Below are 16,184 nucleotides of genomic sequence, written 5' to 3' on the forward strand. Positions count from 1 at the left end.
GCTCAAATATTCAGGTTTCCGGATGATTAGAGACTGGATGAACTCCACCTTCAGATTGCACAACAGGACCCCTTAGAAGTTCCAATGCAAGAAGTCTATGGTAATTTTCTGTAAGATGTTGCAAAAAAGAGTCAGTCTGAGCAGAGCTAGAGACTTCCAACTGTTAGAAATATTAAAACATAGAATCCAGACAGTGTGGAATCAGGCCTTTGGCCCAACAAGTCCAACCCAACTCTCAGAAGAGTATCCCACTCAGACCCATTCCCCGACTCCATCACCCTATAACTACTCCTGACTAGTGCACCTAACGCACCCATCCCTGAACACTTCGGGCAATTTAGAATAGCCAATTCACCTAACCTGTGCATTTTGGATTGTGGGAGGAAACCAGAGCACTCAGAGGAAACCCACACAGACACTGAGAGAATGTGTGAACTCCACACAGACAGTTGCCCAAGGCTGGAATTGAACCCGGGTCCCTGGTGCTGTGAGGCAGCAGTGTTAACCACTGAGCCAAATATATGGATACGTACCTGAGAAATGTTAGACAGGAGAAAACCTAGTCAAATTCCTGGGTATCTATATGACCTGATTTGACTCCCAACATCCATCCCATCCAAACAGATCTAATTTGACTAGCACAGACCTGATAATCTCTTCCAACCTACCCAGCTGCCACCTTATGACTCTTCCCATCTGTCAATCTATGTACCTCCAAATCAACCCACCTACCTTACCCCCTATCCCCATTGACACTGACCTTCTCTCCATAGCTTTTTAAAGAATCTTTGGGACATTTGAACTTTTGCTGGGATGCGGAAGTTTAGTGTTGTAGAGGTTGGGGTGGGGAGGGTGGTGGAGGTAAAGGACCATGGCTTCGGTGAGAATTCTCTGCTGTCAATACCTCCAATGTTTGCAACAGCGAGTCAATTCTGAAGAACCCTCCACTCACTCAGCAAAATCGGAGGAAGGTAAGCATTTTTGGTCTAATCAGAGTTGAAAATAGGGATCTGATCCTGATGGAAATATCCTGGTCAAGGATATGAATGCAGATGAGAACATCTTGGTGCAGTTTGAAGGATTTTTGTTCAATAGACTGCAGAAACAGTGATTAAGAATGTTTTGGAACTCTGTAGTGGGAGGGAATTAAATCCTGTAACTCAAACTGAGGTAATCTGGTTTCTTCATTTAACTGAAGTGTAGGACTGGAAAAGCAAATTAAATGTACAGTATGTCTAATTATGTTGAACGTTACCCAAGACAAGTTAGCATGACAAAACAATGAAGAGGCTCACAGGCTGAGCTGTTTAACACAATTGATTCTTTAATGTTGCCTTTCTTCTTCCTGTTGTGCATTCTAAAGGTGAAATTATGTTATTTTTTCCTGTTGTGTCCTCCAATTTTCATTAACTTTCCAATATTCTGTGTTTTATTGATAATGCTGGCTCTGTGGATTCAGCTTCAGAAAAGAGAGCGCTCTTGCAGGGCCTACATTCAGGTAACTTAGCCACAGTTTTATTTCGCTACGCATATTCACCCATTTAAAGAGCCTTTTTGTGCAATTACGTTTTTCCTGCGCTTTGTGTCTCCCTGAGGCTCACTGGCTGTTAAATTATCTGCTTTAATTTATTGCACTGTCGGTTGGCTCATGGAATTAGACATAAGGTGTTTGTTTTCTCTTCCTCTAAGCAGGCCATTCTCTGCATGCTGGTGCCCTTGGTAATGGCTTCGGTCCCATAAAGTGAAGTATTACAGCAGCAAAAAAAATAATAATTTGTGCTATCCGCAACAGCCCATCTGCTGCTGCTGGCAGTTTCCTGTTACAATGGCCTGGTATTACTATGCACTGCCTCTCAAAGCATGGATATTTTTAAACATGAGGATCTGTGCAAAAATAATAAAAAAAAGAAATATTTTATGGTGTAATACCTGTAGGGAAATTACCTTCCATCCTTTATTTAAACACTAATTGTTGTAATTGCTTTAGTATTAAAAGGTTAATTGCAGTGAATCTCTTTGGGTAAGCACTGAGAGCACTCTAAGTACAAGTGGTCATGGCTTCAGCTCCACTGATTGCACAAAAGATAGCATAAGATGACAGTGTGCAGCTCTTTTACACTGTGACAGCTATTGCTGTACACAGCCAGCTGGCTTGGATTAGTTGGTGGAAGAGAAGGTCATTCTTTTGTGAAATCGTCTGGCCCTGCTACTGTGATGATCTTGTTTACTCCTGAGCTCCATGCCCCTTTGATAGGGAGGGAAGTATTAAATCAAGAGATTCTTACTTGACCACTACCTATCAACCAGTGGTCTTGCTAGAAAATGCATGCTGTGAACATCAGTTGAAGGTGTGTTTGAGTCCAGCTGTAATGACACTGGCAGCCCTGATGAGCTAGGATTCAAAAAAACAGTCGCTTTGTCACCCTCTGGCAACTTGCCAGTGCCCAGTATTTGAGTACACAGAGAGTAGGAGAGAACGATTCAGAGAAAAAAGTAGGAATGGTCTCCCAGGAGAGCAGAGGAGCAGCCTGAGTTTGCATGTTCTTCAGACAGCCCACTGACATCAAAGTGCTTCTTCAGGGAAGGCTGCATGCTACAGAGAATGGAAGTGGTTTGCCCCCACTGTGGTGTGTGTCTTTTAACATCTTGCTTATGGGTTTTCAGTTTAGATAGCATATTATCAGCAAACTCAAGGTTAATGATGCTGTATTCCAGTATTTATTTACAAAAACCCTTGTGTCTGTTTTTTGAGCTAACCAGCTGTATGTTGAGCAGAATTACATTTTGATAAGCTGTGCTTTGCCTGATCCCCTGCTGTCATTTTGCCATGTAACCTTTTTCAAAAACATCATTTAACAACTAGCTAAAACCTAGACTGAGAGGAGTTGCGAGGAGGTAGCCCTCCAGTCCAGCTGGAATTTGCTCATTATTTTTCCTCTATGCATCAAAATATAAGTCCATATGCAAGAAACTGTCATGAAATGATTGTTGCTCAGATTAATATTGAAATAGCAGCACTTGAATAAAAATGATTTTCTGTTTAAATGATTTTATTAACTTTTAAGTAACAACTTTGCATCCCAAGCCCCCCCCCCCTCCAAAATCCAATTTGAGTAACACGAGTCCACTAAACTCAAAATATATCGAGAATATAGATGATTATTAATTGAAGTGTAATACGCACCAAAGCAAATTGTACTGAAACACAAAAGGTCTTCATTTTGTACTGTGCCTCTGCTTTGACTAATGTAAGAGAACAAAATCATTTTAATGTTAAGTGAAAGGCAAAGTCATAAAACTGCGGTTTCCTTGTTTGGCCCCTGAATTGGCTGTCTATTGAGGAGTTCTGTGGTGCATGACAAACAAGTTTCAAAATCTTCTAATTAACTTTGCCTTTTTGACTTCTAATATCATCCTGTGAGGGCCCATTTGGCTTGACATCCTTTTTAAACTGATTGGAATAAATTGGCAAGCTACAGTACCCGCATGTTGAGTACTGAGATAACTGGAACAGTACCACAGAATGAGGCAGAATGACAATAAATGTATTAATAATGGAAATAATAATTGTGTTTAAATCAAATAGGGAGTACACTTTCAAATTTGTTCTTCAGCTATTGAGTCTATAGGTACTAAATGTCAAGTGATTTGATTATTTTGCTGATATTAAAATTGGAAACAGTGATCTCTAAGAATAAAGGCTAGTGCTGTTCACTGGAATTATATATTGATGCTGGTGGTTCCATGGAAATGTGTTTTGAGTAACAATGGAACGGGAATGTTCAACGAAATGGGAAATTTGAAGAGCCACGTCACGTGTTTCATGAGGGGCGTTACTTTCAGATTATCCATGTTGTGTAAGGTAATGGTTCTGAAAGAGTTCATATTGAAGTTGCATGATGTTCATCCAATCTGATAATGTCACACAGTCTTTGGTTAGAGATTGGGAGTTCCCGAACAGTCTTCATACAGGCCCAACACCTGAGAATTCCTTAATGACTATGCCTGACCAGAGATGTAAACTGTATTGTTACTATCATACAATAAACCTTTTTGTTAACTAAGTTAAGTGATTCTTCTGTTTAGACTTATCATTGATGTATCCTCTGCCGCTGATGATAGGACAAATCCTGGACACAGTGTAGACAAGCTGGCAGTGATCTACTTCAGAAAACCTCCCTGTGCCACATATTGGCAGAGGTGGTAAATAAGATATGGTGCAAGGCAATCGAGGCATCTACCACAATCAGCATTACCAGTTTCTTTTGCAATTTGATTTACTATTCTATTTTCTTTCTTTCTCTCTAGTTTCTTTATGTCTTCTGGAAATCCCTGTTCTTAATCTCAAATGATAAAAATAAGAAATCACTATCCTGAGCTAATGGCACTTTTTGGACTGTTTCCTGAAGGTGTCTTACATTGCCCCAACTTGTTCCCATGTGCTAATAAAGTATTCCGAAATCAGAACATAACATGTTAAATCATTGATTAAGAGATACTAGTGTGCAAGAAGATGCTAATACATACCAGGCACATGTATATATGCATACACTTATGTGGGCAAGACAGAAAATGGCATAACCATCAGAAACAAAAACAAAAGTTGCTGGAACAACCCAGCAGGCCACAGGGCATCTGCAGAGAGAAAACAGAGTTAACCGTTTAGTTCCAGTGATTCCTCTTCAGAATTGATTGGAGGTGGAAAAAGGTTGGTATATTTGCAGGAGAAGGGGTGGGGGATTGGGAGTGAGTAAACAGTAGGTGGAGATGGAGTCCAGGGAGAGAGAAAAACCATTAGGCAAGCAAAGGAAGGCCAGGCTTGGGGAATCAATAGCTGCTAATGGAGATCATTATTGACTGACAATGGATTGTTTGTGGTAGCAGTCCATGTGATGACAAGGCCTGGTGTGTAGGGCTGGGGTAATGACATGACATAAGGAGCTCAGGCCCTAAAATTATTGAACTCTGTATTGACTCCAGAAGGTTACAGGGTTCCTAAGTGGAAAAACGAAGTGTTTTCCAAGCTTGCACTAAGCTTCGCTAGATGGTAACAAGCCCGAGACAGAGATTTTGGCCATGGAACACTGTGTTGTGTTGAAATGGCAGGCAATCAGAAGCTCGGTCAGTTTTGTGATCAGCATGCATGTGTTAGGCAAAGCGTTCACTCAGCGTGTGCTTCACCTCCCCAATGTATAGGACACCAGATTCATAATCAGCAAATACAGTAGTTTAGATTATCCATCATGAGAGTCTGAGGGTAGTAATGTACTCACTGGAGCTGGATAGAACATAGGGGAGTTCATTCTTTAACCCTGGTGTTTTAGCTTTAGGATTAAAACAGTTGGCCTTTCATCAACACTCGTGGATTTCTGATGGTGTGTCAAGAAGATATCCCTTAGAAGATAATTGATTGCCTTTGATTTGTTCTCAGAAACAAGAATGAAAACCTCTCTCTCAGATTAGCATAACCCTTTTCTCATTTGACGTCTTTATTGCTTTTTAATGTTTATGCTCCTTGTTTTTCAGTCTCATCATCCTGGATTTTTTTTTGATAATTTTGTTACTTTACTGATGTATTACCATTTTCTTTGAGAGAGAAGTGTGGATATCAGTTGAAGAAGGTAGTTGTGACTGTTCACTCGGGGAGGAGATTTCAACAAGAGAAAGCAAAATACTGGGCATTGAAGGTGGAAGAGAGTGGGAGTCTGAAGCATCATATCCAAAGAGTAGTCAGAAATATGGTTGCAGTTGCTCTGCAGGTAGGAACACTTTGGGCCAGCTACACAGTAGAAGCACAGGGAAATATCTGCACTGTCCTTTGGAGCACTGAGGAGGCAGCAGACACACTGAAGCCAAAAATCACCAACAGAAGCTGGAAATTGAATGCCATGAGGAATGCAAGAGCATGAAGTGAGAAAGATAAATAATAGCTGTGCATAAGTTGACTAGAAGCATTAAGGACTTTTAAACTGGAATCACAAGAAAGAAAGTTGTCACTAATGATCGTAATTATGTTCTGAGAGCATGGGGTGGGGTCTTCTGAATTCATACTGAGGGGCGTCCAGACATGTGAGCTCCGGTTGCGGGTGTGCGGCTGGTCCTGAATACAGTACAGCAGTGGAAACATCCAGATGCCAGCATAGACACTGACTTGATGCAGTGTAGAAATGTTGTGGCAGAAGAAGATGCACAATAGACAGAATAATTTTGGGTGAGCGATAACTAGCTAAGAATTCCCAGGCCAGGATAAGCTATAGCTGATGAGAGAAAGCCGAGGGAGTGGTTTAATTTCAATAACCTAAACAAATCCATGCATGGAGCCAGAATGTTGATGAGGAACCTGCTGTGAGTGACAATGATTGCTTGCTAGAAATCAGTGTGTATGCACAAAACATTGCACAAAGCTCTCAACCCAAAATGAAGCTCCAGCCGAAAGATCCATACTGAGCTCGAGACTTCCAACATCAGAAGAAGTAGTCTTCAGAAACTTTTTCTCCAGGATTTATGTCATGATACCCTGAATTATTTAGTTTTAATGGAATTTTTAAAGGTACATTTTAGCAACATGGATAATTTTCAGACACCTGTCAAGATGGCAGATGAATTCAGGATATGGCAAGATTGAACAGTCTCCCATTATACGTTGATTTCCTATTTCTTATTGGCCAGAGATATTTTAAATAGTTTGTAGTCAATCTGATTTGCTCTGTTATGAAAAGTAACCACTCATTTTTTGCTGGACACAGATGTAGCATTATTGATATTTTTGATAGTATGTTGCAATGCACAAGACTGTGAACATTTATATAGAGCATGAAATCTTACCATGGCTGGTAAAGATTAGGCATTGCATTCATTATTCACTCCAAACAATATGCCACAAAATAGTTAGTTGATCTCTTCTTTAGACGTCAGCTATGGCTCACTCTTGCCCTCTAACTTCTGAGTAAGAATATTACTGGCTGAAATCCCATTGTAGAGCCACAAACATAAAATCAAGGCGAATTATAGGTGTTGACTTTCAAATTAATCATTGAACCAAGGCCTAATCTGCTCTCCCTGATAAACATTAAAATTCCATGGCAATATTTGAAACATGACCAGCACTGAAATCCAATCATATCAATTGTACCTTTCACCTTGCTGTGAATAGATTGGCTGTTACATTAGCTATACAGCAATAGTGAATGCAACTGAACTTCCAACCACCATCTGCTCTAACATAAAATTGCTTACTTCTACCTCTGTAGTTCATTATATTTGTCCTTCCCTCAGTTCACTTTCTGATGAATTTCTCATTTTTATTAACATCTGTATTGTACTGTTCCACTACAATCCTTCCTAGCATCCCATTGTCTGCCTTCCACATTGACCTATCGAAATCTCTGCTGTCGACATCATAGCTTGCAGCAAATCCTGTTTATCAGTCATTCTTAAGCTTCCAGACCTCTGTCAGTCCATCTGCACTAATACCTTGATTTTAAAATTTTTGTTCTCATCTTTAAACTTCTCAATGATCCCACTGTTTATCAGTGCTGTCTTCTGAATGCCCACTTCCTTAATTGTCCTATATTGACAACAGTGGATTCAGTAGTCATAAGACAAAGTTAATAGCTAAAAAATAAAGTTCTTAATTAATGAACAATTCACCTATTCAAAAAGAAACACACATTCATTGATAAAACGCACTCACTACATTTAATTACATTTAATTCTTTACTAAAGAGCAAGCATTATAATTTATACTTTCAGTTCTAAGGGATTATAACCACTTGTGGTTATAGTGCAAAACGTGAATTGGCAGGCACCTGACTGTGATAATAGAAAGTTGTGAAATCGGTAATGGAAGGCTAATCCAGTAAGGTTAACCTTTATGCTTGTGTCAAAAGAAAAAATCGAGAGTAAGCATTACAACTCTAGACCATTTCCTCAAATGTTTAAAGGGCAAGGGTTTCAAATGCCTTCACTGCTTGGCGGTTAGTTTTGATAGTTGGTGTTGATGGCTCCTTTTGACAAGTGATTTCTTTAACAACTATTTTGGCAGTTTTAGGCAGTGTCTTTCGACAGCTCCTTGTGTTCTTTGGTTTTGATACCTGTTTCTCACAAGGTTCTGATGCAACTTTCTTGAACATTCATATATTGATGTCCACCTTTAACCACATTTAAAGCACCTGACCTCTCCCAAACAGTGTTTGATCATCCAGAACACATTTAAAAGGATATCCTACCTCCCTGAGAGGTTTTCCAACATAGCTAAGCCACAAAACAACATACAGGGCTTTCCAATGAAGTGTAACCTACAGATAATGTGTTTCCTACCCCTATCTAATAAAATCAGGCGTGACTGAAGGCAGCTATTGGGTTTCAATGGGAAGCTACCTCTGTGAATCATGCTAATGCAATTTGGAAACAATTCCCCATTTCCCCATCTCCCCATCTCAAAAGTGATAGGAACCATATTGGAAAGGAAGACTTAAGAAATTTGACCTCTGGAGCCATTTTCAAAACTGGCCCAAACAGTTGGTCACCTGTCAAATATTTCTGCCATTGACTCAGTTCCATTTTTGCCTACGTATCCCCCTGTGAAATGCCTTAATATGTTTTACTCTATTAAAGGTGGTATGTAATTTCAAGTTATTGCTTTTTATTTAAACAGAAGTTATTATTCAACCAATGTAGTTTATTTATCAATTTTCTTTCTAGACATAGTGCCATCGTGAAGAAGCTTATTTCTTAAACACTTCCATGTTTCTTGCTCATTAAAAAAAACTATTCATTTTGCATCAGTAAGCTGGTGGCATTTATGACTTCACATGTTGAGTTATCAGGGCAATTGTGTTGCTTTGCAAATACAATATTGGCATGAATTGTTGTTATTATCACAAAGTGAAAGGGTCAGAGAGAGGGAATTCAAGTCAGGTGAGAATTAGTGAATTATTGGCACTTAAAGTAATAGGCTGTGCGCAGGTTGTGAGGATGTGACCGTTTATAAGTAAACAAGTGCAAACAATGAGACAACTTGTCCATTACTGAGAATTGGTTGTAAAGAAATTTACACCAATTATGATTATCAACTTTTGCAACTAGTACTTTCTTATCTGTTTGCACCATATTCTTGTCTTGGTTTTGATTTGTTTTTCCCTAAAGAAAAATGAAACTATATAAAAATGCTGGAAATGCATCTCACTCACTCAAGTGCTCTGCGTGATATGGCACTGTTTATTGGAAAAGTCAAATTGTTCCATGGTGAGTACTCTCAAACTGTAGTTCAACTAGCCTCTCTGAATTATAATAAATGGATCAAAGGTAATAGCTTCTTACCTTTGGGCAAAAACAAACAGTATTCCTTTTTACAAGCCTGCTCAAGCTAAATCTGATTAAGAGGGAGCCAAGGTTGCATTTTATCCCAAACATTCAATGCAAGAAGATTATTCTCAGTGCATTAGTAGCTATTGACTGTAAATATATCACAACAGTATTCACATACTAGTTTTCTTCACACCCAATTTGTACTTCCATTTAAGAGAACATGATTTCTTACAGTGAACCAATGAATTTTTGAAATTCACCATTGATTTACTGCTAGTCCTTGTAGGCATTAGAACCACACAGGAGGGTGGCTGCATTTGCCCTTCCTACATTTTGGGGATCTGTTCACTTTTATGTCTCCCCACAGTGATTCTGTTGATGGGCTGTGGGGGATTGAACCCATGGCTGCCTGTAAGTGGGCTATGGTAAAACTCAGTGTTATTCTCTTCCCTGAACTACAGGCCATGGTGGAGACAGTTAACAACCTCTTACAACCTCAAGCCTTGGATGCATGGAAGGACCTAATGACAAGCGATCAGCTGCGAGCAGCCACTATGTTACTTGATACGGTGGAGCAAGGCGCTTTTGTCCTTGCTGACAACCTGCTCAAGACAGACAGAGTCCGAGAAAACACTGAAAACATATGTGAGTGTAGTTGTTGTGAAAAGCAACATTATGCTTAAAGCCGTTAAGAAACCTTTTTTTTGGCAGTGAGTGATGTATGATACTGTTGGAGATGTTAGTTTACTTGAAATGAATAGCTGACACCTCATTTTTAAAAAATATTTAACAAAAGACTAAATTACATCTGTTCCAGAAAATTATCTCACAGGTTTCTCCCAACATGTTTTGAATAAATTTAAATTCCACAGATTTGAAAATGTTGATACACGATTTTCTTTTCCCCCTTCCAGCACAGTTTTGATCAATGAGCAAGTTTTTAAATTGGTTGAATCAAATTGGCAGAAATTTTGAAAGGCCTTCATTGTAGAATGTGAAGCATGTATAGTTCATGCTGGTGCACTTCAGTATTTACCAGTTTGTCCCTCCAAAGAGCAGCACCAGAGTACAATCATGTACTGGTGTCACAATCGCAGGTTTACCCTTTGGTATTGCCCGGAGATAAATACGAGCAGGATGGTTGAATATTCCCTTTGATGCAGGCATCGGGCTTTGGACCATTTTGTGAAATCAGCCCAACCACCATATTTTTCTACCTCCCCCCCCCCCCCCCCCCCCCCCCCCCCCCCCCCCACCCCCCCCCACCCCGGCACACACACACACACACACCCCTCCCAGAATCCAGGTGAAAGTGTGCATCGTGGCCTCCTGAAGCAGGGATGATGGGGTGGCCAGGTTGAAAGACTGTCTCCATTCATTGGAACATTGGTCCTGTTCATGTGTGAATCCTCCCAACCCTGAAATCCCCCACCCATCCATCATATCCCAACGCATAGTCTTATAAGCAATCTTCCAGAATTGAATTCTAGTCAATTCAATGATCACTTATCTCTTAAGAATCAAGCCTTGTTATTAGTCATTGTGTTAAAACACATCATGCAGTACTCCATTAAGACAGGGATTTGTTAATTCCTTTTGAATTACGTTTCTCACTCCAGACTAAGGATATCCCATGATGCCTCTGAGCCAATGTCAACCACGTCATCTTCACAATTCTGCCAATTCCATGGAAACTGTGGAGGGTCTCAAATGCCCAGCCCCAGAAAGAGGCCAGCAAGTGTTGTGTGCAGGTCCTTGACCTTCGTCCTTGCCCAAACTAATGAAAATATCCAGTGTTAGAAATGGGAAGTTGCACTTACACATGTGGAAGTCATGCATCTCCATTTGTAAATGTTTGATGTGGCTTTGCCTTTTGTCTAGAGCAGGATAATCTGACCTCCACATTATACCTCTGCAGTAATAGAAAAGACATGTTGAGATGGATTGTCCAGGTGCGTTTAAGGGAAAACTAAAAATAAGTGTGATGAAAAGATAATATAAAGGTAGTGGTATAATATGTTATCAGTTATATTGATAATGAGATAATTAACAGTGATCAAATTGAGCATAAAGTTTGACATGGACAGGTAAGGTCAAATGACCTGCTTTCTACCCTGTATATTCCATGAAAGACACATTAAAAATGGCCACCATTTGAGAGCATCTTTCTTTTATTAAGATTTTATCAATACTTTACCAAAACTTGAAAAGACAGTTCATAAAGAGTTCTAATATGGAATGGCAGACATCGATATTTGGTATGGTATAAATGGTTTCCACAGTTGCTTCTTTGTGTTCTTACAAAAACAGTGTTAGAGGTTGCCCGCTTGAGTACAGATGGAACATCAGAAGATTTGCAATTTCCACAAAATGGAATAAATGGGAACTCCATCCAACTTTCTGCAAGTACTCTGAAAAAGAATGGTCGTAATGGTAAGATTTAATTGAAATTATTTCCTCTAAATAAGGAGTATAAGATATGGGCTTGGGGAATCATTAGAATCCAAATGCCTCAGTAAGGGCTGGTTTAAAGGAGTTACTTCGCAGTGTTGAAGCTCTAGGAGGGTGAAATCACCAACTCACTCCAAATAAGCAGCTTGCTGAAGAATTGGTCACAAGTGTGGACGTTGGGTTGAACAATTGTTGGCCTCCCACCCACAATAGAAGTCCATGCAATCAGTGGTGCTATGCTATTTCATCGCAATATCGGTGCAACCATTGTTCCCATTGATGCTATTTAGAAGTAATAGAAAAGTTCAGACCACCCACATTCAAACACGGACCTGTTTGAAATGAATGCAACACTCCCTCATTACCTGCCTAAAGCCAAATGAAAATAAACAAATCAGGATTAAGGGAAATAAGAACTGGGTCAAATTCAGCAAAACCAGATGTCATTCTCTCGCAGATTTCCAATGGGAAGCAAAGATGAAAATCTTCCCCAAGCATCACAGGGCCTATGTTGAAATATATTATTGAAAGTTAACCACTAAAAATGTTGTCAGGGCGTTGTTAAAGACCAATCGTAGTGAACTCACGATGATTTGCTCCAGGGATTTGTGTAGAAATTGAATTATGGACCTGAATTCAGACTTGCTTGATAGTTAAAGAAGTAAATCATCTGTGCAGCTAATATTGAGTAATCGACACATAGCTAACTGGCCAATAAAAATGCAACAATTCTACAGATAATTCTGATATCAGCATTTTATTGAGTTGGAATTGTAGGTTTTTTTTGAGTTCAGTGCACAAACTTCAATTATGGTTTGAAGGAAGTATAGAAGGGAATCAATTTTATCGACATGTCAGTCCATGATAAGACACTGATATGTTTCAGTGCCTTAATGCTTGTGCCAGAAAAGTTGATTGAAATTCAGAACATTTCAAACCATATTTCCTACAAATAACTAACCCATTTTAATCTACTTCATGCATGTTAGATGGGGTAAAACTCAACATTGAGGATATTTAGGAGTTTGTTTCAGTATTTTTATATTATATGCTTTATTGAGAATGTACATCTATTGTGAGTATTGAATAAATCTGATATAATCCAGTATCTTCACTAAAGAACAGCTAGTTCTACTAATCATAGTAGTCATACAGCACGGAAACAGACCCTTTGCTCCAACCAGTCCATGCTCACCATAATCCCATACTAAACTATTCCCACCTATCTGCTCCTGGCCCATAGCCCTCCAAACATTTCCTAATGATGTACTTATCCAAATGTCTTTTAAACATTGCAATTGTACCCATATCTACCACTTCCTCAGGAAGTTCATTCCACACACAAACCACCCTCTGTGTATAAAGTTTGCCTCCATATCTTTTTTAAATCTTTCTGCTCTCACATTAAAAATGTGCCCACTTGTCTTGAAATCCCCATCCTAGGGAAAAGACAACTACCATTAACTCTGTCTATATCCCACGTTATTTTCTAAACCTCCATAGGTCTCCTCTCCATCCCCTAAGCTTCAGTGAAAAAAATCCCAGCCAACAATTGGCAAATTTATCACTGAAGCATGTGACTGGTTTGGCACAGCAAGAGTTCATCATGCCTACACAGATTTGTTAAATGGACGATCATTTCCTAGTACCAATCTCTTGCTTTTTTTCTATGCCATTGAACATTATTTTCATCCAGATAATTGATCTATGCCCTGTTGAATGCTGAATTGAACTTGCCTCCGCAACATTTCCAGGCAATTCATTTGATACCTTAATAATGCACAGTGTGAAAAAGGCTTTCCTCACTTCACCCTTAATTTGTTTTGCAGATAACTCAAATCTATGTTCTTTGTTCTTGTTTCATTTGAGTCGGAACAATTTCTCCCTATTCAGTCTGCTTATGATTTTGAAAATCTCTATCAAATTGCACTAAGCCTTCTCCCCCAAGGAGAACAGTTCTAACTTCTTCAATCTATCCTCATAACCAAGTGTTTCATCCCTGGAGAGAGGTTCTGCTTAGACAATACAAGATTCTAGGCACCATATTGAAAATTACAGCCTCAAAGGTATGGATTATATCTGAAATTCATACACATGGGGCACGTCAAATTAGAGAGATAACCAAGTAATGCAAGAAATGACAAGGAACAAAAGAGAGACCTAGAGTGCTGATGCATAGTTCCTTGAAAGTGGCATCACATATAGACAGAGTGGTAACAAAGGCATTTGGCACACTTGCCTTCATCGGTCAGAGCATTGGATACAGGAGTTGGGTCATTATGTTATGGCTGTACAAGACATCACTAAGGCCACATTTGGAGTACTGTGTACAATTCTGGTCACCCTTCTATAGGAAGGATGTTATTAAACTGGAATGGGAGCAAATAGATTTCCAAGGATGTTACTGAGACTGGAAAGTTTGAGTTAGAAGGAGAGGCTGGATAAGCTGGGACTTTTTTTTTCCTTGGAACGCAGGAAGCTGTGGGGTTTATAAAATCATGAAGGGCATGAACAGGGTGAGAAGGTCTTTTCCCCAAGGTCGGGGAGTCCAAAACTAGAGGGCATAGGTTAAGGTGAGAGAGGAAGATTTAAAAGGGACCCGAAAGGCAACCTTTTCACACAGAGGGTTGTGTGTACAAAATGAGTTGCAAGGGGAGGAGGTGGTAGAGCAGATACAATTACTACATTTAAAAGACATTTTGATAGGAAAAAGGTTCGGAAAGGTTTAACGGGATATGGGCTGAACACAGGTAAATGGAGCTTGTTCAATTTAGGAAACCTGGTTGGCAAGAAGGGCCTATTTCTGTGCTGTAAAGCCCTAAGACTCTAGTGGATTCTAGTTTGTGCACCATTGGTTACAGTATTGTAAATAGTACTATTGGAAAGGTTTACACCTGAACTGTATTGGGTCCAGTATTCTTGCTACCTACATAATTGGGAAACAAAGAAGATTTAAAACTAACTAATGGGGAGGGATCAATGTTTTTATGTGGACATCGCTGGTCAGACCAGTATTTATTGCCCATCCTGAATCTCTCTGGGGGCCATTAATCGTCAACCACATTGATGTATCTGGAATCACATGCAGGTCAGATAAGGTAAGGGTAGCAGATTTCCTTCCCTAAAGGATATGAGTGAACCAGATGGATATTTACAATGATTTAATGGTCACCTGCAGATGTATAATCTTTGGACACCAATAAGACATTTGATAAGATGCCACATTAAATGTTATTGCTGAAAATAAAAGCTGACCTTTGGGGAGCGACATATTAATATGGACAGAAGATTGGCTGACTGGCAGAAACAGTGTGTGTGCACCAAGGGACCTTTGATTGGTAACGGTTTATGTGGGAAAATGTAAAGTTCAATTTGGCAGGAAGAACGAAAAATCAACACTGGATGACTATAGAATTTAGAGGTGCAGTGAGATTTAAATGGTTCTGGTGCTCGAGTCACCGAAGGTTAATATGCAGATACGCAATATGGTTGACTCATAACTGCCCTCTGGGTAATTAAGGATGGGTATTAAATGCTGCCTAGTCAGTTTCAAGGGTAGAGGGGAATGTGGAAGTTAAAACACAAACAAATCCATCCTGATCTTATTAAACGGTGGAATAGACATGCGTGACCAAATAGTCTACTGTCATTTTGTATGTTCACATCACTTACACAGAGATTATTTCTAATTGCAAGGAAGGCTGAATGTCTGTGCTTCACAATGGATTTTGCTTTTGAGGCTATCTAAAGTCTTATTGTTCAAAAGTCTGGTTATCAAATAGTCTGTGATGAATATAGGGTTAGTGAAAGCAAATATTTCTTCTGCACTGGCCAAACAAATGTAGACTATATACTATAACCTTTTCACCATGGTTAGAGGCTCTGTCTAAATCCAATGCTGTTTTATAGGTTTTGGAAATCAAATTAATTTAAGGCTACAACATTTTGTGCCGGCTGCAAGAAAGATCAGCTTTGCTGAACTTTTGGATCAGGGAGAGGTGAAACTCCACTGCATTCAGGCTTTCAAGGAAACACAATTACAGTCTCAATCTATTTTTAAATAATCACCGAACATCCATTTCTTGAAATGTCAGTAAAGGTAATATGTCATATCCCTTTGTTGCAGGTGAGATAAGAGTGGCTTTTGTCCTCTACAATAATTTGGGAAGCTATCTTTCTACAGAGAATGCCAGCTTCAAGCTAGGAAGTGAGGCGATGTCAACGAATCATACTGTTATAGTCAACTCACAGGTCGTCTCTGCAGCAATAAATAAAGAAAGTAACCGAATCTACTTGGCAGCGCCTGTCATTTTTACCTTAAAGCATCTTGATGTAAGTAAGAAAATCGATTCCATTCTGTGTTCAATGTGCAGCTTCCACTTGTGTGTTTCCCTTTACTCCCTCAACACTTTCCAATCTACCAC

General features: G+C 39.4%; 1 protein-coding gene across 4 annotated transcripts in view; it reads left to right on the top strand.

Annotated features, from left to right (window-relative positions):
* The window catches only part of adgrl3.1 (adhesion G protein-coupled receptor L3.1), a 653,616-nt gene that overhangs the window by 523,732 nt on the left and 113,700 nt on the right, over window positions 1-16,184 (top strand). For 2 of the 4 annotated variants that reach the window (XM_060840056.1, XM_060840064.1), the window contains 4 exons: window positions 1,460-1,498; window positions 9,771-9,954; window positions 11,620-11,742; window positions 15,887-16,092. In XM_060840056.1, the coding sequence (XP_060696039.1) occupies window positions 1,460-1,498; window positions 9,771-9,954; window positions 11,620-11,742; window positions 15,887-16,092 (552 nt within the window). The remainder of the gene's footprint in view (window positions 1-1,459; window positions 1,499-9,770; window positions 9,955-11,619; window positions 11,743-15,886; window positions 16,093-16,184) is intronic. The other 2 variants (XM_060840071.1, XM_060840079.1) reach the window with 1 other exon arrangement.

Source organism: Hemiscyllium ocellatum, chromosome 2, assembly GCF_020745735.1.
Source record: "Hemiscyllium ocellatum isolate sHemOce1 chromosome 2, sHemOce1.pat.X.cur, whole genome shotgun sequence".
Taxonomy (NCBI): domain Eukaryota; kingdom Metazoa; phylum Chordata; class Chondrichthyes; order Orectolobiformes; family Hemiscylliidae; genus Hemiscyllium; species Hemiscyllium ocellatum.